Source organism: Astatotilapia calliptera, chromosome 7, assembly GCF_900246225.1.
Source record: "Astatotilapia calliptera chromosome 7, fAstCal1.2, whole genome shotgun sequence".
NCBI classification, from domain to species: domain Eukaryota; kingdom Metazoa; phylum Chordata; class Actinopteri; order Cichliformes; family Cichlidae; genus Astatotilapia; species Astatotilapia calliptera.
This window is the reverse complement of record NC_039308.1, coordinates 51,358,974-51,385,785: the sequence shown is the minus strand read 5'-3', so window position 1 is coordinate 51,385,785 and position 26,812 is coordinate 51,358,974. Positions and strand designations below refer to the sequence as shown.

Sequence of the window (26,812 nt, the reverse complement as noted above, 5' to 3'; positions counted from 1 at the left end):
GTCTCCACCTTGTCTGAGCTCGCCACAATATTAAACATATCAGGTCCCCATAAGGAGAATCATGTGCTAACGGCTGTCTAAATGACTCGAGTAAAGTTTGTAGCATGCATGCTTGTTGTTTTTGTCTGCTTCCACTTGTCTTTGCACTAGGATGATGTCGGCGTAAACGCGCAGTCATATTCGTTGTGTTCCCACTAGTGCTGTCAGCGTTAATCTCGTTGAAATGACGTTAACGCCACAACACGGCAAATCTCCGTTAACGAGCTACCCCTGATCGCCCTTGCGTGGGGCTAGACGGCCAACACGTTAACGAGCTAACTGCGCTAACACACTAGTTCCCACCCATGTAATTGAGCATTGCTGACACATCCAACATACTGTTTTACTTTAGTCCATGACGGGCTTACCTTCAGGGTCATACCTCACATGAAAACCAAAATAATTCTAAACGCCAGGGGCCCGTTCTTCGTACCTCGCTAAGTAAGTTAGCCGGATTTGACTGTTGACGATTTCGCGTGATCCTGGATCGTTCGGTTCTTCGAAGCCCATCCGGGACTTGCTGTCATAGCAACAGAGCCGTAAGCGTAAACCTGCTCGGGAGCAGGTTTACTTTATGTAAACAGGATTAGATCGCGGCCACTCAGGTATTTCCGCTTCATGTATACGAAAGCAACAGCGATATTTTACCACTGTTGTACCATAAATAAATAACATCAATGTAACTAAAGATAATGCAGCACTTGATCCTTTTATTGATGTCACACAGATACATACAGGTCATTTCCTAAAAAAGGGAAATGTACTATTAACATTCTATTACATGTATGTGATTATTACAGATGTAATTCAGATTTCAGAGTAGTAATTGCAAATTACTTCGTGTAATCAAGATGGGAGACCACGGCTATAAAAGCGAAGGTGGATTTGGGAAGCCTGTCGCAGCCATGTCCTGTCCGTATACGCGAGCCACCCATTGCGGAAGGTGCAAGATTGATAAGGAGAGTCCTCAGAATCCAGCGTATATTGCGGGACAGACAGGATCCTTTAGCTCAGCGCGACAGTGTGCTCATAGAGAGATATCGATTTTCCCGTGAGGGTATTATTCACTTAACCAACTTGTTGACGAGGGGGTGCAGGACCACCACCTGTCTTTTTTTGCGCTGCCCCTTTTCTTGGTTGCTGTTATAAACAAACAAACAGATTATTTCAGGGTCTCTGTCCAAGAGACGAAAAGCAATATAAGTGATAAATATTACCATTCTGTAGAATATTCTTATATTTCACTTTTACTTGTTCCCATGTTCTAGTGGGTCCTGTTGTGGCTCTAATGTGAAAGGGGATATAATATAACATATTATAATATAATATAATGTAATATAATATTGGATAATATAGTGTGATATGATAAATCTACCCTACCACCTACTGGTGTTGGCCAGAGGGGCCGATGGCGCGATATGGCAGCCTGGCTTCTGTCAGTCTGTCCCAGGGCAGCTGTGGCTACAACCGTAGCTGCCTCCACCAGTGTGTGAATGTGAGAGTGACTGAATAGTGGCATTGTAAAACGCTTTGGGTGCCTTGAAAAGCGCTATATAGATCCACTCCATTATTATTGTTATTATTAAATTACTTACGAGTTTAATTTGTCAGCAACTTTCTGCCAGCCCTCTCTCCTTGCTTTTGCAGCCTTTGCAGTGTTCCCTTGCGTTTTAATTAGACTCTGAAACTCCTAAAATCCCTCACTCAAGAGTTCTTGCTCTGCTGCCGAAGAATACCGAGCGCGCTCCTTCGACATTTTCGCCGACCAATCAAAGGGTTGCCGATCAATGTTTCTACTATCGATGCGTAGCCCCTGTTGGGCCACCCAGTGATCTCACATTACTTCATCCAGCTATACTAATTGTCAACAACAGGTGTGTTCGGGGAACCGGAATAGCGAGCTCAGAGTTAGCGCGATGATTTGATCTTGGATGTGTCATTTGATCTTGGATGTAGTAAGCGACGTACGAAGAACGGGCCCCAGATCTGAATGAGGGTGGGGGAGGTTCAATTTGCCATGTTGCAAGGAGAGCTTAACTTCTGTCTCGCTAGCTTGCCCTGCGCTCTTCCTTCTGACGATGCTGTCTGTGTTGAGCGCTCAGTGAATCTGCGTTCGACTACTCCGCCTAGGCTGCACTGTCGAGCGCAGATCCACTGAGCGCTCAACACAGACAGCATCGTCAGAAGGAAAGTTGATAAAATAAATTACAAATTTTGTATTGTTCATACATATGCGTACCGAACCGAAAGCACTGTATCGAACGGTTCAATATCGATACGAATATCGTTGCACCCCTAGTATAAACCTTTAAGATCCATCATGAGGACTTATATAAGTGACTAAACTGTACAGTCAATTTGCAGCATTTAAAGTAAAAGTGATTTGGGTGTAAAGTATAGCGTTAACGTTGGAAAAGAATAATTTCAGCAAACATACATACAACAACAATAAACACATGAAAATAAAGATTTATTACAATGACAGAATTTGAGCAGTAAAAATTAATTTCTTGTCAATCTAATTACAATCACTTCTATTTACACAGATATATATTTAGGGTATAATCATATGAAGCCATTTGATTGACTTAGGTGCAGAACCCATTATGGGACAGTTTGAACAGTGAATTCTCCACCAATACATCATTGAGACTTTAGATTGCAGACTCCAGTCTAAGAAGATAAAGTAAACATTTCTTACCCAAGCAGGAAGTGAACATTGTTTTAACATTGCTCTGAACGTGCTCTATGGTAACTTATGAAGTGTGAAAAAAAAAAAAAAAAAAAAAAAAAAAAAAAAGCATTCTCAAACCACAAGAAATACCCACATAATTTATTTAGGAATCTGCTGGATAGACGTGTGTTCACATGTTATGACAGCAGCCGTGTCCACAGTAACTAATGGATAATTCTCTTTTTCACCAAATCTGTGCTATGGCAATCCAAGCACGACATTAGACAATTGCATTAAAAGCATAACCCAAAATTAAAGTCTAAAAATGGATTTCTGACATTGAAGCCTAAACTTTTTAAATGCATGTGGAAAAGATTCATGTGACTGTGCAAAAATAAAAATGGGTAAATCCCATCTCCACAAGAGAGCTCTAAAAACAATGTAAAAAGTAGTTACAGTAATTACAATAAAATCAATAAAAACAAAACGCACAAAACTGGTGACTCCAGATGCTGTTTACAGATTTCTGGGAGCACTGAGGTAAAACAGTTTCAGCCGAGGCAAGCACAGCCAGCAGCTTCACACAGCAGATATTAAAGCACAGCAGCCTCTTTAAAAGACGTGATCCATCTGTTAAAAAAAGAAAAAAGAAAATATTATTACAATATTTTAATATTATTAATATTGTCACTATATACAATAATAAATAGCATCTCTCTCTACAGTACTTTTGGGCAGTCTCTGGGCTGTCAGCTTTAAAAATGTAGTAAACTTTGTTTTTGTGGTAGAGTTTGAACTGCGACGTCTGTGAGGAATCAGCTTTTACAACAAATCCCAGCAGGGGCAGACTCTCCAAAGCTGCCACGTCCTGCATGAAGAAATGAAAAACAAACGTTGCAATAATTCTCTTTGTTCCAACTGCCATACTGAGCTTTTATTAATACAAGTAGAAGACTTTACCTCACTTGCTGCGTATTTGTACAGGACCTTGTCTTTAATGACGAACCATAACCTCTTCCCGTGCTTTTTAGCCACCTTGGACACCTGCAGGTACCCACTCATAGAGGAGTCGTCTGTGCTGGCCGTCACCTTTACAAAGTAAAAGCAGTCTGATGAGTTTTCTGAACATTATATGAAGCCAAGTTGGGACACTGTAAAATGTAAATATAAACAGAATGCAAATCTTCTAAATCCAAATTTTTATAACAAGAATTGAAAACATTAAATGTTTAGAAATTTTACTATTTAATGAAAAATATTAACTCATTTTAAATTTGATGGCAGCAAAACTTCTCAAAAAGTTGGAACAGGGGGAAATAAAGGCTGGAAAGAACTTTCTATAACTAATTAACCTGGATACATAAAGTCTTCAAAAGATTCAGAGATTCTGGAGAAATATATCATGCAAAGAAGAAGCCATATGTGAACATGAGCTAGAATCACTGCCATCTTCTCTGGACCAAAACTCATTTAAAATGGACTGAGGCAGGGGTGTCCAACTCCAGGCCTCGAGTGCCGGTGTCCTGCAGGTTTTAGGTGTCTTTGATCCAACACAGCTGATTCAAATGGCTAAATTACCTCCTCAACATGTCCTGAAGTTCTCCAGAGGCCTGGTAATGAACTAATCTTTTGATTCAGGTGTGTTGACCCAGGGTGATATCTAAAACCTGCAGGACACCGGCCCTTGAGGCCTGGAGTTGGGCACCCCTGCAATAAGGGGTCTTCTGGTCCTCTGGTGGGGTCCACGGAACAGTTTTCTGCTTTCCCTTAGTCCAGGGGTAGGCAACTCCAGGCCTCGAGTGCCGGTGTCCTGCAGGTTTTATGAACTTTATGAGGAGGTAATTTTAAATCAGCTGAGTTGGATCAAGAACACATCTAAAACCTGCAGGACACCAGCCCTCGAGGCCTGGAGTTGGACACCCCTGCCTTATTAGCATTCAGTACAAAAGCCTGGATCTCTGATGGTTTGGGGGGGGTCGCACAAGAGCTTATGGAATTTGCAGCTTGCATATCTGAAAAGCCGTTATTAATGCTTAGAGGTATTAAAAGCAATATATGGTCCCATACAGATGAAATCTTTTTCAGTGAAGACCTTGTATACTTCAGCAAGAAAATGCTAAACTGCATACATCAACAGTCCCCTACTGAAAACATTTCAAGCACCATAAAACAATAAATACGTTAAAGAAGACCCAGGACTGTTCAGCAGTTAGAATCCTATATCAGACAAAAATGGGACAACATCCCTCTCTTGAAAGTCCAGCAGTCCAAAATTTTTTCTATTGTTCTATTGTGAATAATAAATAAACTACTGCAGTAATAAGGTTGTAATGGAAAGTGTATACAGATGAGGGCGACATATGAACTACCTCTTTGAGGGTTGCGGGTATCAACTTCTGCTTTTTGTGGAAAGTAAACGCAGTTCTTTTTCCAAGTTGATGGGTCTGTTCGCCTTTCTGCTCCAAAAGAACTTGGAAACACTGGTCACACACTCGAGTAAACTTGTTCTTTTTATATTCGAGAGGGAATTCATTGGAGGAGCAAGATTGGCACACAACCTGTGGAAGAATAAAGCACAAGTTTTACTTTTTTTGCCCTTCCATCTCTCCCTCATTCTGGACAGTAAGCATGTTGTACAACTGATGCCTCACCTTTCCGCACGCACGGCAGTGATGTCTCCTCCACGTTTGGGTGAACTTGGAGGTGCAGACCATACACATGGAGGCCCGCTTGTCAGGGATCCATATGGGGGCTTTGGATCCCAAAGGAGCACCATCGCCAACATCAGTGCCATCCAGCTGAATATGAGTGGTACGAAAAAAAATGAAGGCACACAGGAGTTTCAGTGGCTGCTCATACAATGTTAAATGTTGCTCACATATTGCAACAGCCGGAGATGTACTTTTTTAAGTGATCTTACCACATCTCGAGGCTTGCCAGGGGTAAAGCTGCTCGTCTTCTTGATGTGTTCACTGATCGCTGTGGAAATCGTTTCAAGCCATTCGTCCTGTTCCTCGGCCGAGCTACAGAAAGAGAAAACAGAGCATATGTAAAAAAAAACAAAAAACCCCCAAAATAGATTCAAGAAAAACAAAAAAGAAGAACATACACTAATGAAATAAAATGTAATAACAACAACAACAACAACAACACACCATCTTAAATTACAAAGGCCTCTTTCATTTCTGATCATTACCTCGCGGAGAGAATGAAAGAGCGCTCCACGCTCACGATGTTCAGCTCGTTCTGATAGGCCTCTTGACTCGGTTTGCTAACCTGTAATTATTTTCACTGTGAGCCGTGATGCCAGGATAAAGATGATCTCGTGATGTGAGAAAATGTGAAAATTGACAAACAGAATAAGAATGAGTTCTCACCTTCATTCCTCTGAGGGGCAGCGTGTTTTTGAACATGTACTGGCCTGACTGAACGGGTTTGGTGTACAGCAACATGTCGTTAAACTAAATGGAAAATGACATGAAACATTTTCATTCTGTCATGACCATCGAGTCTCAAATACACCAGTAATAAGATCATAAAAATGTGGGGAAAATATCAAACAAAAATCTGAGCACCATGGAAGCTAAATCTATTAATCAAGCCAAGTTCCTTATATCAGCTCAACAGAATGTATGACCACATGTTTTACTAGGAAGGGAACCATGAGTGGAGGCACATGACAGAAACACTGCTGTTCGATTGTGATTTGGTTATGAAAGCATAAAAGGAAATATCGACTATACCAGGAAGAACATTCTGGGCTGCATAACTTTCCTCGACAGCTTCATCAAGATCCCCTCTTTAAGGTATATCTGGGAAAAAAAAAAAAAAAAAAGGGGGGGGGGGGGGGGGGAGAGAGAAATCACAAAAGTGTAAATTAGCAAAAAATATCCCTCCCCATATTTTACTTTATCACTCTTCTCACTGCCTTTTCTTTATCCAGAACTTCTTCGTGCAACATGTGAAGAAAAGTACTTTGCAGAGCTTGAAGTTCATTATTTTCTCCAATTGATGGCCTAGAGAAGGTCAATATTAGCAGCCCGCCTTAATAATCACGTGGCAGCATGGTGGCTCAGTGGTTAGCAAGAACATCCTGGACTCAGGCACACTCCCGTGTGCTGTTTTCATGGTGTCCCAGTGCTTGTGTGGGAGCTTCAGTTTCGCCCATCAATAAATAACATGCTACGTTAACGCTGCCTACGTCAGCCCAGGAAACTCTTGCAAAACATATTGTTAATCTCAACTGAGGAAACATTGCGTTCCCACTTTCTCACCAAGTGGAACAACTCAGTTAAATATGCCCAAGCATAGTCAAATAAACCAGACTCTGGTGGTTACACCTGCTTGAGTACAGTATGTATCGCCTAACGGGAAACCAGTTTAGCTGCTTCAGTTTTTCCCAGAGTCCTTCATGCTGGAAAAGCGTGATGGCTCACTGGGACATTAGAATCAGAGAGACATCATCCGTGTTAGCACAACCTTTGCTTGTCCTACATTGACATTGCCTGTGTACGTACAAAATCTTACAAAAGCTTTATGACCTCACCCGGCCAGGCTGGACAATCTCATGGTTGCCAATCAGACGGCACTGGACACGGATCAAACTCTGGAAGATATCCTGAGAAAAAAAACGAGTGGAATGTGTAAGTAACGTGTATTAGGGATTTACCATGTGATTGCTTATCATGAAATTTCTATTTTGCTCTCACCCCTTGTTTCATGAAGTCATTTGCATGACTGGCCACCTCTTTCACTATAGCAAGGGCAGCTGAATGGACACAAATTTGTAATTGTCACACACATGACATGAAATATTTCCATTCCACTAACACCATCAAGAATATTTACGGATCTGCAGGTTTAAAGAAATTAATAAAATAAAGGTTATGTCGTTACCTTCTGTGTCTTTGTAGTCGTCTGCATCTTCAGGCAGGTTTTTTAGATAATCTAAAACAAAATAAAAACATTTAAGTTTTGCTATCAACAGTGTAACCACAACAAGTGATCAATAAGTACGCAAATGGGTGTTAAGGGCTCAGTCTCTATATCCAATTCCTGGAATGATTCAGAACTTAAATCCTGGATGAAAAGGTCTTCAGGTGTTTACGTAACGCAGCTATACAAGAGTGACGTGGGAAACATTCATCATATGTTGGCACTGACCGATTAACCAGACTCGTGAATCCACAAGCTCACTCTTGTTGAAGCTTATGTTATGTCACCAAATCTGATTCGGACCCTACTTCAAAAGCCTTATTATACAAGGAGTCAAGAAGGAGCACAAAAGATTTTCATAATAAGCACCAGAGGGCAGCATGATGCCTGAGATGAGACATCAAAGGCTGCGCCAACGTGTACAGTTTAGGAGTCCAAAACTACAACAGTGAGCTGAGTTTGTACTTAAGTTAAACTCACCTTTAAGTATTAAATAAGAAACATAAAAGATCTATTTCAATGACTCTTTATTTACAGGTTTACCTGTGAGTAGCAGCTGGTACTGAGGAATCCTCTGTACAGGTTTTAACAGGTAATGCTTCAGAGCCAAGCTGGCGCAGCGTGGACTAGCCTTAACAAAAAAAGAGAACAAAACCAAATCAACATTTAATGGTTTTTGTTTTGTTTTTGAAAAAGGGAGCAAAGACACTTACACGCAGAACAGGTTGAGCACCATTACCTCAAATTCCCGTACTACTGCGCCAAATGCTGGATTCTTCTTAGTCTGCTCATCCAGGAGAACCACATTCCTGTCAAACTCACGAATGTATGTCGAGTACATCTTCAGATAGGGCCCCTGTTTCAGGAAAATGTCTGCTACCTGGGGATTCTCGTTCCTGTAAACAAAACAGAGCGAAAAGAAAAACACTGGTCAGTTCCTCGATCCATCTATGTGATTAGGTGGGGGGGGGGGGGGGGGGGGGGGGGGGGCTTACTTTGGTCCATACTTTTGTTTTATAGTATCTATTTTTTCTCCTATAGAGTAAATGAATAATCAAAAACATGTGAAAATATATATTCTTACCCAGAGCTTGAATACTTCCTTGTGGATCATGAACAGAAAAAAAATCACCAATGTTCTGAGTTTCCTCTTTACCCGACTAACCACACTTTCAACAGGCACTAACGGCACCACATAGGTATCGTGACTTGATTTAAGACCGTGGGCATTAGTATGGAGTTAAAACATAAAAACATCCCTCTTCCTCTGAAGACTATCAGTTATTACTGCATGGTTTAGCTCCCAATCGGCAACAAGAGCACATGTAAAGCTCTCAGTAAAAAAAATAAATAAATAAAAAACTTTGTTATACCATTTAGCTATTCTTTGTCTCAGTTCGGAGAGGAGGTTTTGGTTGAGTTCGTAGAGCTGTGGGAGGGAGTACAGTATCTGGTTTAGAAGACGGTCCTCAATCACAGGCTTCCCACTCTGGCGAGAGGCTTTAGACACTGCATCACGGAAGTCCTGTTGATAGACAGATAAAAAGTCAGATGGACACAGCTTAAGTGCATTCTTAAAAGACAATTAAATTCTGTTTTATTTGCATAGTGCTAAATCACAACAGCTGCCTAAAGGCACTTTATGTTGCAAAGTAAAGACCCTACAATAACACAGAGAAAACCCCAAAAATAAAATGACCCCATATGAGGAAGCACTTGGTGGCAGTGGGAAAGAAAAACTCCCTTTTAACTGGAAAACTCCGGCAGAACCAGGCTCAGGGAGAGGCGGCCATCCTCTGTGACCGGTTAGGGGTTAAAGGGGCAAGACAGGACAAAAGACGCACTGTCATTCTTATAAAATAAAATCAGGACCAAAGAAATAATAAATACAGAGCAGCAAACACTGAGGGTACCATTTATGGTTCGCTTTCTGGTGGTTTATAGCGACACATGGCAAATAAAACTGCCAACAGACCATGTACCCAGCAGAGAGCTCCTGTGGTTAACGTGCGATTTCCTCCTACTTAAAAAAAAAACAAAAAAAAAAAAACAGCTGACAGTGTAGGAGGCGGCTCACATGGTGAAGGATGTAGCAGAAAAAAAAAAATTAAAAGCATATACGTTTCACGAGACTACGCTGCAGACAGTCAGCGGTAACAAACGTGTGACGTTTGTTGAGAAAAAGGCCAGTTTGGTTATCTCGTTTCCATTATAACACATGGGTTAGACAAACAAAGCAGCTAAATCAAAGTAGCTTTTATTGTCTGCATTTAGATCCCGAAAACGAGAGCGTCTAAGAATATGCATTACCAGATAAATCAGATAGAATACACATGCTGTGGTGAGTGCTGATGTCCGTTTGAGTACCTGACAGAGCTGGGTAAAATAGAAAGCCACTTCAACATTGCTTTGAACTTCATCTGATCTGTTCTTCACAAATGTGCAATCCACGGAGACTCGAGCGCTTCCCGTGTATGCTATACAGTCATAGATGGGAGTCGTCACTCAAGGCTACTACATCTTACGTACCAGCCCTGATCAAATTTCCTCACACTTAACACTGCAATTCCTGAATTTATCACATCTCCTCTTCCTGAGCAGATATGATGAACTGTCAAGAAAAAGCGACTCAACAAACAAACAGAAGCAGATGTGGAGATTCTCGTAGAGATAGGGAGTGCTTTACTTCACCAATCTAAGAGTGGGTTGGCAAAGACTTGGTTAGACTGGTTGGACGACACATAAAAAATATTGTTCTTCCCTTCTTGTCGCACAGCAAACACTGCAGGGGAAGTACAGCATAGGAATCAGATCATTTTTTTGGCAGCGGTTAAAACAACGCGACTGTGTATCATTCAGAGCAAGTATAGTGTTACAATAAGAACCTTTTATTGCCAGAAGGACGGAGAAAAGTCTATTCTGCCCTTCTATGAGGATCAAATCAAACACATATGGAGAATGTGGGCTCCGACACTAGACCAGCACTGGCTCAAATATATACCCACAGCTCTTTTCATGGCAAACACAGTGGTTGCTTTTGTTTAAAAGGTGACATGTGGAAGTACTCACAACATGAAGCAGCTTCAGGACGTCAACAAACCTGGAAAAACAAAATACAGTTATAATGGTTACGCAATCGCTGCCTCCATACAACAATACATCATCATGTTTTGTGAGGTTTTGACATATATGTGTGTCTACCCATTACAATGAAGGTGAATGGAAATTGTTTTGTTTTTTTCCAGTCAGGCGATTATACACAGATTCTGCAAGACTCTACCATCTGTTGGGTGCAAGTGGACCAGTGTGTCAAACATATGGCCCAGGGGCCAGAATCAGCCTGACAAAGATTCCAGTCAGGCCCGCTGGAAGGCTTTGCAAAATGTGAAGGAGTTCATAGATTTTGATCATTTAACTGTACTTTCACGTTTTACAGCTTTCCCTATGGAGAAAGACCTCCCCTACTGCCATTCATACTACACCAAAGTAGTTTTTTTTTTTTTTTTTTTATAGCACATTTAATGACAAAAGCAACGCTGACCAAAGTGCTGTACAGAAATCCAAAATAACTAGTACCAAGTAACTTTTATTATTAGCACCAAGTACCTCTCATACTGTATTAAAAGCCAGTGGATACAAATGTATTTTTAGATGAGATTTAAATTGATTGACAGTAGGAGCCTGCCTGGTGTGTTGGGGTAGATTATTCCACAGTTTAGGCGCTACGACGCCAAATGCTCGATCGCCTCTGTGAACCAGCCTCGACCTTGGTATGACTAAAAGCAAAAGATCATTTGGTCTAAGAGATTTAGAGGGCGCATAAGGCTGCAAGAGGTCAAACAAATACCCGGGAGCCTGTCCATTCATAGCTTTATAATCAACAATAACATTTTAAAATCAGTTCTGAAGTGAAAAGAGAGTCAGTGGAAAGAGGCAAGCACCGGGAAATACGTTCACATCTTTTAGTTTGCATCAGAAGGCGAGCTGCAGCATTCGGGACCAACTGCAGTCTTGCAAGGCAGGTCCGACTAATTCCAACATATAATATAGTTAAACAATACAAGACACACACCAGATGATCTGGATGATGAGCTACTAGAACTTTTTCTTTAATATTTCATGTAGAAAAACTGAGATGTACTGTTGAATTTGCACTTCTTAACAATTAAATGTTTAGTTAAATGGCTTTTTCTCCAGTCTTTTCCCCCCAGTGTGTAAGTTAATGTTGCAAACACCAAGAGAAACTTTTAATCTACAAAAACCCACAACAAACCTGAGAGACAGACATCCCAAAGTATGGGCAAAATTATCCTAGACTATGTGCACACGTGGAGTTCAAGAAATGCAAATGAGGGAAAAAAAGGACACTCACACACTCTCAGAGGTCATAATTTCTTGTGCAATGTTGAATATCTTGTTTTTCTTCTTTTCACTCGCCGTCTGATGAAGACAATCAATAAAAACAGTACAGTTTGAATAAAACAGTACAGTAAATGTAGCACACACACTGCTCGCAGCAGACGTACAAGATGCAATAATAATATATTAATCTATTAGAAACAGCATGAGGATGATGCTATAAATGTTTTTGTTTTTCTTGTTAAAGGAAGGCGTGTTCTCCCCTGCAGGACTATTTTGCCTGCATCCTTGAAATTCCTGCAATGAGCAAACCCTGTCAGGATCTAACAGCTTCTGCTCCTCACCGTTTTCTCCTCTGGCTGCTCAGGGTCACCTTTACTTGAGTCAGAGCTGCTGTCATTCTCGCCTTCGTCTTCTGAGGTGGTCTGGATAAAGTCATCATCAAACGGCACCTCAAGAACAATGTCTTTTTCAAAGGAGCTTCTGTAAAAAAAAAAAAAAGTCAGAAACACGTGTTAGTCAAAGAGCAAAACAGGGACCGACAAACACAAACAGGGCAGGTAGTCTTGACACACAACTATCTGAAGGCATTTATTCTGCATTTGAAAGGCGCTGACACACCTTTAAAATACACATGGCACACGAGCGAGGGGAAGGGAATTTCAGAAGAATGAGGAAGATTTCTGATATAAAAAAAAAACTCTCCTCAGCATTTAATCCCAAGAATTTCTTATATGGGAGCATTTATTATTAAAAGTCATAGAAATGCACACAGGAAAGGGAAGACTTGACACCTTTAAATGTTAAATCTAATTATCAATACAATCACAAGCCTACTCCTACTGCATCTTTTTACATCTGCTCACAGAACTCAGAAATAAGGCACCGTCATCGTCAGCAGTTTTAACAGGACTTCACATGAACAGCTAACAGGAAATTGTGCCAAAGATGCGCCGCATGTCTAAAATGCCACAATTCCCAGAGGATTCTCAGAAGGCACCTCCCTGAACAAAACTTACAAAGAAAGAAAGCAGACAAAGCTAAGGGTCTGTGCCCCCTTTACAACCGCTGTAGTACTTCGCAGTGAGCGGTCTCTGCTATGAGCCAACGTGTTTCCAACATGTGAGTGTTTGAACCAAAGCGCTGCGACATGCTAAGCTGTTGGAGGCAGCGTGTACAGTTACACAAACTGTAATCCTGTTATCCAGCTGACTTCTGCAAAACTGCTCATTCAAAACCAGACATGTGAAATTCTTTGCCTACTAACAGGATTACTACAAAGATTACTTCAGGGAATATACACACAGGAAAAAAAAAAAAAATTAAAAACTGGAGCCAATGAAGACGCAAACTCAGAAACATTTAAAAAAAACAAAACAGAAAAGAATAAAAAAGGGTCAGTTCAACAAAAGTGCAAAAAAGTAAAAACGTATCTATTTAGCACTGATCTGCTTCTTATGATGAATGTATGTAGATCTGCAGAAACGGCGCAATATCTAACAGTGCAAACACAAATCTGTACATAAACAGATTTAATGCACAAATCTGTGATATTTTCTCAGCTGAATTCGTTCATAATCTGCAAACAAAGTTAGAACATGTTCAGGAACAAATAATAGAAAGCACATCTTAAAACTTTACTACAACTACCACTAATAATGTTGATGATCAAAAATATTTCACCCATCCGTTTTCCACTGATTCAATTTAGGATTGAAGGTGGAGGGGAGACGGCAATTGTTTGGACAAGTCACTAAAATATTGCAAGAAAGCCATTTACAGTCACATTCACATCTATAGCCAGTTTAGAATCACTAAATAGCCTAAGATCATGTCTTTGGACTCTGGCAGGAAGGCGGAGTACCTGGAGAGGAAATGCAAACTCCACACAGAAAGAGCGGCCAGCCCGTGGATCAAACACAGGAGCTGCTTGTTATGAGATGACAGTGCTGTCCAGCACAACACCGTGCCACGGTAACACTTTCATTAGCCATTATTTACAGTTTTCCAAAATGACAGAAACAAAATAAAACACTAATAGAATTAAATTAATGACAGAGGACAATAATTAGATTAAATGTTAAGAAAATGGGAGCAAGAGTAGACAGTGACTCAACATATAGTAGTTTAACAAACCAATACAAAGACCAAACAAAACTCGTCCTTCACACATGACACATTTGGAACAAATGTTCCAGTTACTATGATTATTTAAGTATATCTTATCCTGGTCAGGTACTTCTTCTCAATGAATGATAAGATGATGGTTGGCAATGTCGCGTGCATGCTGGAGGATGTTTTTCGTTTTGTTTTTCCAGTAAGTGTAGTGCCTTTTTTTATTTTTTTAATCTTGAGCTGATAGATCGCACGCTCCTTCCTTCATTTTGTTCTGGTCTGTTCATGCAAAGTCTTTTCTATGTTTATTGTTTGACTGATTTTTAAACCCTAGTCTCCAGGAAAATACTAATCATCAGCTCTATTATCTGAAACAGTTTTGAAAGGTGTTGCTGTTTTTGTGGCTTCCTCCTCTGACACTACTGTTTCCATTTCTTCACCCCTTATTTATTTAGTACTAACTTAATGCATCACCATCATCACTTTCTTCATTACATCTTAGTGTTGATCATGGCATGCAGATTGCAGATTATTCTAAGTCACTACAGAACAAAACTGGCCAGTGGACACGCTTCATGAATCTGACGGGAATTTTGTGAGAAGCATAAGCACGTCACCACCCGCACATTTGTGAACAAAGGCCAGAAACTCCTTTTGTTCCCCTAATGCACACATCACTAACAGTTTTATAAACATATATAGTTTTTAGCATTAGGTAGTTATAGTTGGGATTGTAGGTTTTTGGTTTGAAAACAAACAAATCTAACTATTCAGTAAAAGGACTAGATGTTGTAGTCCCTGATAATGGACTGATAACGGATAATCATTGTAAAATGAAAAATAAAGTCTTATATTGAGTTCTGATGAAAGGTTTCCTCTTTAAGCAGCAGATTTTTAATTCTATCACCTCCACTCTATTGAACTGAGCCTTTAAGAAGAGAAACAGGTGTCGTTTTAGCGTCTTCCTAACACCAGATAACCGCAGAGCTGCAAACACAAAGACACTGTGAAAGTGCTTCTTAAACCACAGAAATGTGGATTGCATTGATCTAGTATGTATTCTTCCCTTCTAGGCTAAAGATTGTCTCTGCCTGTAATAATAACAACATGTTTATACTTTAAATTTGTGTAGTTTAAGTCAGTGTGTCAAGGCTATGCAAGCACACCATACCTGTCAAACTACCCTGACAGGAATTAGAAAAACAAACAATGCGAAGGCCCTCTGCGCTCTTCCTTTTCGCCCTCTGTCATCAGAAACATATTTTGCAGATGAATGGTTGTTTAAAAGAAATTTCAGGACACAATGAAGAACGTGCTGTTAAAAATAAATCAGGTTTAGAGGTAGTCGAGTACATCAGGTCTACCTGTCACAGAGTGCTGGTGTCTGTTGGTGGTCTTTCTCCAGGGACATATATGGATCCTGCTCCTCATAAATGCCCTCATTATCATACACCGAGCTCTCCGAGGAGTCAGGGTGTAAGTATAAGCCCTGTGGGTCAGTGTAAACTGAGCTCTGCCATGGTTTAGGCTGTGAGTAGGGGTCCTGAGGATATGGCCCTGAATTTTCCACATTGGCGAAGTCTGATATCTCCTCATACACAGGGCTGTCCTCAAATGGGACAACTTCTCCTTCATTTTCTCCGTCCACATTTTGCTCAAACTCAGTAAATGGAGCGGAGAATTTACGTTCGGGATAGTTCTGCCATAGGTCTTCGTCGTTGTCAACACTTAGTTCATTATCATCGGGAGTGTAGTCTGGGAACTGGTCTTCTTTTTCCGTCTGCCTGGGTAACCTACTCTTTGATAATTTCAAGGGTTGTTTCCGGAAAGAAATTGTCTTCTGTACTTTTTTAGAGCGAATGATGTCAGCGCCGGAGAAGGACTTGGCTTTGCTCACACTGGAGCGAGAATGCCTATTAACTTCAGCTGCTGGATGGTTACCGCTTGATTTGTCAGTGGAAGGCAGAGGCGGCTCCTTCTTTTTCCCGTGTCCTTCAAACTCCCTTGCTGCTCTCTCCTCAGATGATCCCTTATTCTGATTCAGCAGCTTCTTTCTCTGGGGCTTCTTTGGAGGTACTTTACCCATCCCAGTTTTCTCCACTGTGGCAACAGGCTGGCTGAGGGCCTGCTGACTATGCAAAATGCCACAAGCTTCCTCCTCATCACCCTTTGCTTTCCTCTGAATCTTTTTATTATTCTTTTTAGCGGAGAAATCCATCTCATAAGTGCCACGGCCCCAATCGAGATGTTCCCCTTTCACGTCCTTTGGAATTGCCTGAGGAGCCGAGCTCAGTACTTTTTCAAGCTCAGACAGAAAAGGTTTTTTCTTGGGTGGAGCAGCTGGAGGGGGACAAGTTTTCACTGACGGAAAAGCTGGCAGTTTCTTTTCACTTTCAGGTGCACTGACAGACAGTGATGATGTGCCCTTCCTGTCTGGTGACACCGCCACATTTTTGGTGTTTATTTCTCTGCCATCTTGGCTTACAGACTCTTCCTTCCCCTTCTCCCCCTTTTCCTTATGGTCCTGAACAGCTTGCCTGGGTTTCTGTGGTACAGGGATAGGACTGGGCTTCCTAGGGGGAGCTGGGATTAGTTTGGGTCGTGGCACACTGAGAGCATCTTCCTCTGGTACTTGTCCAGGTACACCGTCAAGAATTCCATCATTTGCCTCATCACCCCGCGTTCTGTGAGGAGAAGTCGGCCGAAAAGCCACCTTAGGACGGGAAATATTAGTATTTACAGTGACATTTTGGTAAATAGCATGTTCGTCTTGAACAGACTGATAGTGAGTATGGGTGGGAGAGGCGTTCGTTGTTCTGAAGTATTCATTGTTTATTTTCTCTCTGCTATGATTGCGGGTGCCTTGAGAATGGTCGCACGTGCAGTTGTCACTGCTGCACAGACAAATAGGAACAACGTAATCCCAGTCAGGCCTTTTGCTCTCGTGCGGCAGTCCATTTTGGGAAGCAAGGCGACCTACAGTCTGGGGGGTATCCGACGCAGATGTCTGACGTGGGCTCGTCCAGACAGGTTGCCTCTCTTCCACAGGAGTGTTGAATTTAGAGGGGCAGGGTTTGGGGGCTAGTGCCGGTTTCACCTTCATCTGCGTGCCAGGAGATGGTTGCGAGAGGCCACCTTTTCTAGGGATCAAAGGAGATTGCCGTGGACTTTCGTAGTAAGGCAGCTTTGGTTTAGGGGCCACAGGTGGCTTATGCATGCCTGGGAATAGAGAAATGAAATATATGAAGTTGGGACTTGAGGTAAAGTTATTTCCTCTGAGGGAAAACAACATCTAAATGACTGTAACCCTGACTATAATGTAATGACTGTGTTTTCTTTCACTGCTGATCCTAACCTTGGTATACATCATAAACAACCTCTCCAAGGGTTCAAATATCACATGATTTATGTTTGCCCCTCTATGTAGCAGCACATTACTCCAACTAATAGCTCGCGTCAACACGCAAAAGTGGGGGATTAGCAGGTGGGAGATGAAGAGTGGGAGAAGCAGTAAAAGGCAAGCCTGTTGACAAGCAGGGTTTTCAAGGCGTTGTTTTCAAATATTTCCCTGTTCAACAAGACACAGTTTGAACTGCTGACTGCGAACAAAATCAATACAAAACTCGAGATAATCAAATGTAACTTCATTTAGAGCTATGCTGTTTAAATGACTACCGAGCAGGCTAAACCTAAACAGGTGAGATTTATACTGTGTAGGAATAGAAAGAAAAAACATGCTGAACTACAGTATAGAAGTACATCTCTGAGCATTTACTATTTCCCGATTAGCCATTATAAGCTCACCGTGTTCACGTATAAACCAGAAAAGTCATCGAACGGGGAACTTACCTGAGTTCATCATCGCTCCACTCACTTCGCTTCTGTTTTTCTTTCTTTATTGTTTTCCGGTCCTTATATTAAAAATAAATAAATAAATCAGTGAAGACAAAAGTCCTTCATATCCGGATAAAGTTCAGATCGTCGATTCATAATGTGTCAAATAATCGACATTTTCTTTGATTTTAACCCGAGCGGCACACGTGATTCCGCCGCAAACAAGTTCTTCTCTCTGGCGCACCGGCTGTTGATGTTCTGCGATATGTAGCCAGCCAATAGCCGCGAGCTTCCTTTTTGTTTCCGAGGACGATCCACTAGAGGCCCCCCAGGAGCCACAGACGGCCAGAGTCAATCTTTGCATCCAAATCTTCCACAAATTGGCATTATTATGAGTTGTCACACTGTAAAATCTCTTCTCCACGCGGAAACAATAAACACTGACTTGTAGTAAGATTTAACGCTGGCTCATGACTGCTCAGGAATTTTGCAAGGTGCCATGCACGCATATCTTTCCTCCTACATCATCTTTTCTATTATTAATGGTATGACTAAGAAGCCAAAATTATGCCAGGAAGCCAGCAGCTCCTTTGTAACACATATTTTACGCAGAGGAAGAAATACTTGAAAATATATATATATATTTCCCATCAGTTCCCTCCTTGTGTCAGCAGGTTGATTCTGCATTTAGTTATTTACAGGAAGTCACAAAGAAAGTCAGATGACTGACAGCTTGACTTGGTGAATAATATGAAGGATTGAATATAAATAATGGATTAGTTGTTGCTTTTTGCCATGTTTATTTGGCCAAGTCGAAACTCACTGAATCCAGGAACTTGTGGCAGATCTCTTGCCCCTGATCCATGTTTTATTTCATGGAGGAATATCGAGTGTGTGACAAGACAAGGGAAGGGAGGGCGTTTTGGTCTGTTGCTGGAATGATGCAGTGTGATTCCCGTCCCTGCAGAGGGGTTACATATCTTAAAGAAGGGAAAGTGAAGACTTAATTGATAATATAAATAAGGACTCAAGCATCATGTTATGTTTCAGTTTCATTTTTTTATTCCACAGAGAAATCCGTCCGAATTTCACGTAAATGTTGATGACAATTTTACATTGCCTTCGCCGTTTCCCTTTTCTGTGAAGGGCTCGGCGTGATGTCGTCGCCTCAGGTTAGTGCTGTGTCTGCAGCCGCAGGAGTGTTCACGGAATCACTGTGTGCAAAGATTGGAAGAACACCAGTAAAGTGTTCAGCTTTAGAAAGCCAACTTCTGTTATTTGTGGTTCTGTGGTGATGTGTTCCAGTATGCAATAACCAGTTTGATTCATTGGCTTACAGGACATCAAATCAGAGGGGATTGTGGAGTAATACCTGAACTTGTAGTCTGAAGGGAGAATCAGACCTAATCTGTAGTCTCTTCTGCTTCTGGAGATTTGCTTTTCAAGGACCCTGGCTGAGAAGCTGTGATCGCTGCATATGTAGCCCGCGAACAGCAGCTTCCCTCTGATATACATCTATCACATGAGCATATAAAAAGTACTTTACACGTCTGAAAGTGGAAGAAAACGCCTCTGCAGTCCCCCACTGCAGTTATTTTTACCCTCCCCACATGTAAAAATGTTAAGCGGGGAGGGCTTTTTTTTTTTTCTGCAGAGAAGTGGTTTACAAAAACGTTTCACAACAAAGGTCATACATCATGAGGTTATTTTTAAGCTTTAGATTTCAACACAGATTGGCGTTGATGCGACACCACATCCTGTTATTTGTAATGTATGTGCTTTCAGAGTTTCTGAGTAGGGCCTGCTGACCTACATTATTTAAGTGCTGACAGTGTGTCATGTGACTATAACTCAGACCTTTATGTTTGATAGTGAAGGACGTTAGCAAACGTCACTGAAGCAGTTGTCATTAGAGCTCCCTTTTGTATTTCCTACTTTTAATACTTTTAATACTTTTACAGGAATGTTTGGACATCAGGGGAAAGTAGTGGAGCGGTGCTTGTTGCTGCCACCCAGTGGGGACCATGAAGGCGTGCACTTTGCATAGCATGCAGCTTTTGGACAAGTCTGCAGTAGGTTTACTGACCAGGACCGTGCCGGGAGCAGCTCTGTGTCGCTGGCGCAGCAGGATGTTCTTGGATTCGTAGCAGGGATTCTCCATTTCTATTTCATACCTCACCACACGAAAAGAGTCCATCTGACACTGGATTTTAAGAAAAAAAAAATCAACCTGTTACTGAATCTGACTGGCTCTAAGCAACACTGTTTTTACCCTTGAAAATGTGCCTCAGTATCACTAACATAACTCTTATTTTGCCTAGATTCACACCTGAGTGCAAGGCGATGTTCTGTGTTTGTTCTTCCTCCTGTAAAGATACTCCAGCGAGTCCTGGCCAAGCGTTGCGTGCGTGTCGACAGGCTGACGTGGACAAGTCACACACACAACAAGGATCTGTTGACTCTGTGGAGGCTGGCCCATAATGAGAGCATCATACTCCAGGTCTGTCACTACCGGCATTAGTTTAGTGCTGCAGCAGCAGCAGCTCCTCCGCTGCCCTTCCCCCAGCAGTGCCGCTCTGAGTAGATCCGGGCACACTGTGAGGGGGACAGAGGGGGGGAACGGTGCCACTGCAGGAAGGAGGGTGACGGCGGCCATCTGCAATTCGGGATTATTTGGAAGAAAAACTGACCTGGGAGACAGGGAATCTGATGTTTTATAAGGCTACTAAAACATGTAGCAATTGACTTTTTTCATCAAACTAGAGCGTCTGGTCTTACTCTGGTTTGATGCTCCCGTAAATCCGAAGGGGTCCTAGCTGCGTGAATCCACGTTCCTTCTTTTCAGGCTTTCTAGGTGTCCTGACAACAAACAGGTCAAAAAAAAGTTAAACTGTTCTTTAGTGTGCCTTTCAATAATGCAGCAAAGATCTAGTGCAAGTGTAGCACAAGTGAAGCACTGAAACTGCTCCGCAATGTGTTTCTGTTACTGCAGCTCAAGAATAACTAAAGCAGGTGCCGTTATAACTCGCTGGTTGAGCAGGTAATCCATACACTGTAAAGCAGTTTTTGTCCCCGCTGGCCTCTCGGCTAAGTCCATCATGAAAAATACATATTTTAAAATCTCAATGAGACTTTTACCTGGATAAATAAATAATATATATAAATTCTCTTTAGTGTGTTTACTTGGTTAAGTTATCCAGAGTAGAAACATCCAGATATCGCTGTATGTCACATCATTTTCACACATCCACTGGAGCACTGAGCCCTTCTAAATGTCGCCCAGTGGAGCTGTATGTCGGGAGGAAAATGTCCAACTCATTAAATGTTTTTCAAACTGCTACATCTTCAGGGTGAAGACTGTGTAATGTTTAATTTCATCTCTGTGAGAGTAGCGAAGGTATTTGCCCAGTGAATTTACAGAGCACCATCGGGTGCCATGTGTCCTGTTTCTAGCAGTTTTGGAAATCGACTGAAGAGCAAAATCTCCTGAAAATGTCAGAAAATGTCCTGACCTGATCCTCCTAACATAACATTGTTCAGAGTTTGTGTGTGGAAATGGCTTTAGCGTGCACCTAGGCAGGACAACGGGAAAGTCCGGCGCTCTTTCGGCTGATTGCGACAGGTGTCCGTGAAGCTCCCGAAACTCATCTCTGCTATCCTCCGGCTGGACAGGGTTAGCATTTACTCGTTCAGGTAGCTTCACAGAGGGCAGAGCAGCTGACTGTGCCTCTTTTCTCGGCCTGGTCCTCGGTGGGGCATCTGGCATCCGCTTTGAGCCAGGACACTTGATACCTGAAGGAGAGGAAGAGGTCACTCAGAAATGCACACAGATACAGAGTTGCACAGATGACCGTGAACAAGATCCTCATGGAACTATTCAATAATGTCGAGTTTGCAGGATAAAGTGATCCTGTAACTTTTTGCTTCATTGAACTATTCCAAGCAGCTCCGACCAGGTCAGGTTTTCTTGATGTTACAACCAGCTGTTGCAGTTTTATCACATGTGGGGAGAACAGGGTGAATGTCAGAGAAGCTAGAGAGGCTATGTTTGGAAGCTGTGAGCGTGTAAGTACCGACAGCCACACGATAACAGTCCAACCAATCTTCCACGGTTTTGTGTACTCTTTGCTGAAGCCTGATCAGTGTCCCGCTAGGATGACCTCCTCTTTTCCAGTGTGCTGACGACTCCTCCTGCCTCTTCCCTTCTCTCACCATCTGGAGAGCATCCCGAGAGCACACCGACTTCTGCCACACAACATTATGTGCGCATGGTAGATTATGTTATGTAAAGCATTTAGCTAGCTGCTCTATACACAGCAACCACCGACTATTTGTGCACAAACGCACTGGTGGCTATTAAGCTAACTGCTCCTCTTTATCTAATCAGCTGTTTGATTCACTGTTTGTGTCACTTTTCCACTCAGACACAATCATCTGATCATTAAAAGTGTCTTACATGTGTCAGTGGGGGATACAGGAGGTCTTGAGCAGCATCAGAGATAAACGTTTCCCGAGTCTTCAAATAAGACTGCAAATGCAGAACTGATATTACAGAGAAATATTTTAGCTTCCTCAATATCAAGGTGAAAAACAATGTAATCTTACTGTTTCCTTTGGCTGATTAAGGTGAGACCGAGCAGAAAGCGGAAGCTGGGCGGTTTCATTTTCACACCTGAAGGTGAGCACTGCAGACGTACCGCTGGACAGACTCACAGACACGTGATCAGAAATCTGCAGGAGACAAGCAAACACTTTTATCGGTTATTAGAAAATGAAAACCCTAAAGAACAGCAAAGTGGCATAAAGAGTTAGCAAGTCCTCCTGTCTTTGTCGCCCGAAACGATCCAATCTAAAGCAAAGAAACCCTGCAGACAATAAAATATGAATCTCTACGTCCTGTCAGAGACAGTTAGTGTTGCTGGGATTTATGCATGAGTAGGAAATCTACACCGTAGCTACATCGTAACCGCAAACCCCACTGAAACCCTACAAAGTGAGCTGATGTGCATGAGAGTGGATTATATATCCTGAACCCTAAAGTATAACATTGACAACAAAACTCCCCCATCATATTTTTATGATTTTTTTCCAAGTCTCTTGTGGTTATAGTACCATAACATATGATTTAGCATATGTAATTCCAAAGGCAAAAACCACAGGGACCAAAAATCATTTAGATAGTTTGCTAAAAAAAAATGTAATATTCATATTTATTTTCAACTTAGTAATTTTTTAAAGGTTTTTCAGATGTAAAAGCATTCTTGCCTAACAAAATGAGGAGTGCTGCATAAAATGTTTTTATTATTTCATTGAAATTCAATAAAAAAAAATCAATCAGCTGCCTCCCCAGAAATATAAGTACACACTGTACTGCCAGTTCCTCCTGTGTGTCTCTGGCTACTTTTGCTCCGAATTTTTCAGTTTATTGATGAGAGAATAGCAACAACAACATCGAGAGGAGATTAATTCGTAGACCCCACCTGTATTGCAATCTTTTCCCTGTGATATGGCTTCCAACTCCACTCCTTAGTTTTGTTTCCGTAAATATCGCACACGAATCCACCGTTCTGGTCCCACAGTGCTGTGACGGCCGAGCTGCATTAACAGTTACAAAAGATTTAAAACAAACAGGCGAAGCATGTGCAACAGAATTTTGTTATACGTGTATTTTTACATGTTACTTCATATTTTTCAGTAAGAAAAAAAAAATGAAAAGAATGGAAGCCACCTGGCATGCACTCACCTGAGAGGATGCGTGACGGCCCCGCGCCCAAATGCTGTAATAGTCGCGAGGATGGTGGGAAATTGGCTGTCAGTGAACACATTGGTATAGAAGCCTCCGCAGGGCAGGCCTGAGTGACTCTGGCACACTGCCATGCAACCAGATGGGTAACTGAGGGGCCACAATTACAGGTCATAAGGTCAGCAGCAGTGACACATTTTCCATATGCCCAAATCCGCCTTTAATTCTGGACACTCATTAAAATTGAAATCTTTATGAATAAACATGATGAGAAAAAGATGATACTATATGAATGAGGAGCCATCGTTGATCCTGTAGTGCAGTTTTTGCCGGGCAGGATCCTGCTGTTTCACTTCTGGTATCTGTGGCATCCCGTTGACTAAAGAGGAAGGATGGTCCTTTCTTCTCCTGCGTGTCACGTTAGCCTTCGTATCCCCATAGTGACGGAGGATAAGCTGTTCGTTCGGATCCAGCTCAGTTGTTGGCAGTTTTCTACGTTAAAAAAAATACGGTTAAGTGTAAACGTTTTTGGACAAATGTGACTTTTGTCGTTTTCGTGTGAGTGTTCTTGACTGGGTTAGATGTTGTGAAGGGGTTTTTTTGAACCATGGAAATAAGCCGTCATCTTTTGGTGTTGTTCTATTTGTTGATTTTGCTACTCCTAAAGTTTTTGCTCCGTCTCTGATAGGTTTGTTTTTTCCCCATCTTCAGATGGCCTTTGCTTTTACTGACCTTTCTTTGGACCTCATATTGAGAATTTAAATGAAAAACTATCAAATGCAATTGCATCATTTGAAATCAACTCCAGATCTTTTATCTGCCCAATTAGTCATGAGATAAAGAGGGAATCGACCTCATTTGACCATCAAACAGTTCCAAACAGTTTATGTGCAACCTTTGTCAAACCCTTTGAAATAAAACTAAAAGTCAGCACTTCAACCACATATTGACTGTTTGATTTCAGATCCCCTGTGTTGTGTACAGAGGCAAAATTACAAATAAATGTGTCACTGTCCAAAAGCCTATGGACCTTAACGTATATTAAACAATGCATGTGAAAGTACTGGATTATATTGCTTTAACCAGATAAGGATTTCAGTAACTGATGACCAAATGTAAAATAGCCTGAAATTCAATCAAAATGGATTCATCAGATCAGCCGACCAACAGGATCTGATCATTTGGAAATGCAAATGCTATTAATGCAGAAACAGACGCTGACAACTCACTCTGGATCTTTTGCTCCCTGCAGTCTCTCCACCACCCACTGATACAAACTGATCCTGTTCAGCACATCACTGGAGGCCTGATTAGGCTGAGCGATCAAACCTGCACACAAAACACACGACACAGCGGAGGCAGTGACAGAGTCATCTACGCAGTGCTGCAGCTGCATGTCATACCTGCATGTTTACACTTACTGGATGAGATGGAGGGAGTGGCTGCTGTGGAGCTGCGAGCTGTTTAAGAGCAAGAATGTGAAACTTAGTCTTAGAAGGATTATAATACAATTTCCAAGGAATTTCACGTAAATGCACTCCAAACTCAGAGTGCAATGCTCAGAGAAACTGCAAAAAGAAAACAAACAAACAAACAAACAAAAAAAAACAAGAGCTACATCTCAGTTTCTACATGCCTCACAAAAGAAGACTGAACAAGTATGGGCTGTTGGAAAGGTCCAATTTGGGGGGGGGGGGGGGGGGATTAGATGGATACCTTCCTGGTATGTTATCTTCCCTTGTAGTGTTTTTATGGCCACAGAAATGTGCCTGAAATTATTTCTTTTACCTCTACTGCATCTTGGCTCGCTCTTTTTCACATGTGGGTTTAGTTTGGCTCGCGACTTTCTCCCTGTGAAACCAGCACTTCTTGCTGCGCACGGGTTCTCCTCTGCCGTTTCCTCCCGGCCGCTGGCTGACACCTGGCGGGGAGGTTGCTGCAGCTTCGGGGAGCCCACAGACTTCGGTAGCTTGTCAGTCAGTTTGGGACTTGAACGCAGCGCCCCTGCAGTAAGATCGTGCCAGGAGCAGTTCAGAATATTTACAACCCCGTGAGGAAGACGCCTCTCATCAGCCCACCTATGCTGCCAAAGCAGGCGAGCCAATTCATTTAATAACTGAGGCGCTGCTTGCTTGTATGCCTCGATCGAACCGTTCAGGGTTAAAGCAGACGATGTGCCAGGTTTATCGCCTTCTTCCTCCCTTCCCTCGTTCTCCTCCAGATTACTATGAGAAAATAAGACAGGTTATTTACAGTAAACCACGTTTCCTTCTCCTCCTCCTTTTTTCGGATGCTCCCACAGCAGATCATCTCTGTCAGAATGTGCAAGCCTCTAATTACCTTCGTATCCTGCCCTCGAATTGTGCTCCTCCATTTATCACACTCAAATGTAAAATGTTTCCTCGCTCTCCTTTAACTCGATTTCGTCCTGCTGGCTGCAGAGAGGCAAGTGGACGGTAAAAGTTGTGCTCTTTCTTTTAAACTACACAGTCAGCAAAACGCATCCTCACCTCACCTGATCAAAGAAATAAAAGGGCCCCCGTCTGCCTTCTGTCCCACCAGAAGAACTCATTTCCCGTTACAAAGGGAGAAATCCCCCACACTGTATCTCTTTGCAGCAAAGCAAAAGTAACCTAGCTGAGAAAAAGTGCTTCAAGATCAACATTTCACTCCAGCAAATACCCCCCTCTCCGTTCATGTTCTCGCCTTGTTGCTTGGATACGCACTTCTCGCGTTACGCACGTTAATGATCGACTCTGGGCATCAAATTGAATCTGTGACAGTGCAAACAACAATACGTTACTCTCAATAACAGATAAGGTGTCGAGCGTTTGGCAATGTGGACACACAAAGAGAAAGAAAGGGCGCGCAGGTTGATACTGAGGAGCTGTAGCAGTCAGGTGTGCGCTGGGCTGCCAGGTAACCTGAAACTCAGCCGCTGGACGATCGGAGAAAGAGTCCAGCACAGTGCAGCTTTTAAAGGCCACACACCGGGACAGGACTGTCACATACATCTGAGCATCACAGGAACTGTGAGTCCAAACAATGTAACTCTAAAAATCTGATGACGATTGAAACTTTTTTTCTTTTTTCTTTTTTTTTTTTTTGCTGCT

At 42.0% G+C, this 26,812-nt stretch overlaps 2 protein-coding genes across 4 annotated transcripts; both read right to left on the bottom strand.

Moving 5' to 3' along the window:
* Window positions 1-2,492: 2,492 nt before the first annotated feature.
* Window positions 2,493-18,375, bottom strand: LOC113026559 (FYVE, RhoGEF and PH domain-containing protein 6-like). Its single transcript, XM_026175479.1, has 20 exons — window positions 17,972-18,375; window positions 15,487-17,341; window positions 12,352-12,490; window positions 12,021-12,088; window positions 10,718-10,748; window positions 9,022-9,173; window positions 8,388-8,544; window positions 8,192-8,279; window positions 7,610-7,660; window positions 7,423-7,481; window positions 7,260-7,331; window positions 6,457-6,525; window positions 6,091-6,174; window positions 5,910-5,989; window positions 5,634-5,736; window positions 5,365-5,511; window positions 5,083-5,271; window positions 3,674-3,802; window positions 3,442-3,581; window positions 2,493-3,343 (listed from the first exon to the last, which is right to left on the bottom strand). The coding sequence occupies exons 1-20, from the start codon at window positions 17,982-17,984 to the stop codon at window positions 3,307-3,309; spliced, it is 3,663 nt and encodes a 1,220-aa protein (XP_026031264.1). The 5' UTR covers window positions 17,985-18,375; the 3' UTR covers window positions 2,493-3,306.
* A 620-nt stretch (window positions 18,376-18,995) lies between these two features.
* LOC113026556 (uncharacterized protein C3orf20) lies at window positions 18,996-26,748 on the bottom strand. 3 transcript variants are annotated; one of them, XM_026175473.1, is made up of 17 exons: window positions 26,215-26,748; window positions 26,040-26,134; window positions 25,488-25,924; window positions 25,121-25,159; window positions 24,929-25,028; window positions 23,985-24,191; window positions 23,700-23,849; window positions 23,437-23,551; window positions 22,562-22,687; window positions 22,413-22,484; window positions 22,030-22,201; window positions 21,529-21,748; window positions 20,735-20,815; window positions 20,286-20,646; window positions 20,043-20,159; window positions 19,329-19,471; window positions 18,996-19,170 (listed from the first exon to the last, which is right to left on the bottom strand). In XM_026175473.1, exons 1-17 carry the CDS (start codon window positions 26,269-26,271, stop codon window positions 19,125-19,127), a joined length of 2,538 nt encoding a protein of 845 aa, XP_026031258.1. In that variant the 5' UTR covers window positions 26,272-26,748; the 3' UTR covers window positions 18,996-19,124. The 3 variants fall into 3 exon arrangements, with proteins under 3 accessions (XP_026031258.1, XP_026031259.1, XP_026031261.1); XM_026175474.1 differs by lacking the exon at window positions 22,413-22,484; XM_026175476.1 differs by lacking the exons at window positions 18,996-19,170; window positions 19,329-19,471; window positions 20,043-20,159 and having other exon boundaries at window positions 20,400-20,612.
* Between the last annotated feature and the right edge of the window lie 64 nt (window positions 26,749-26,812).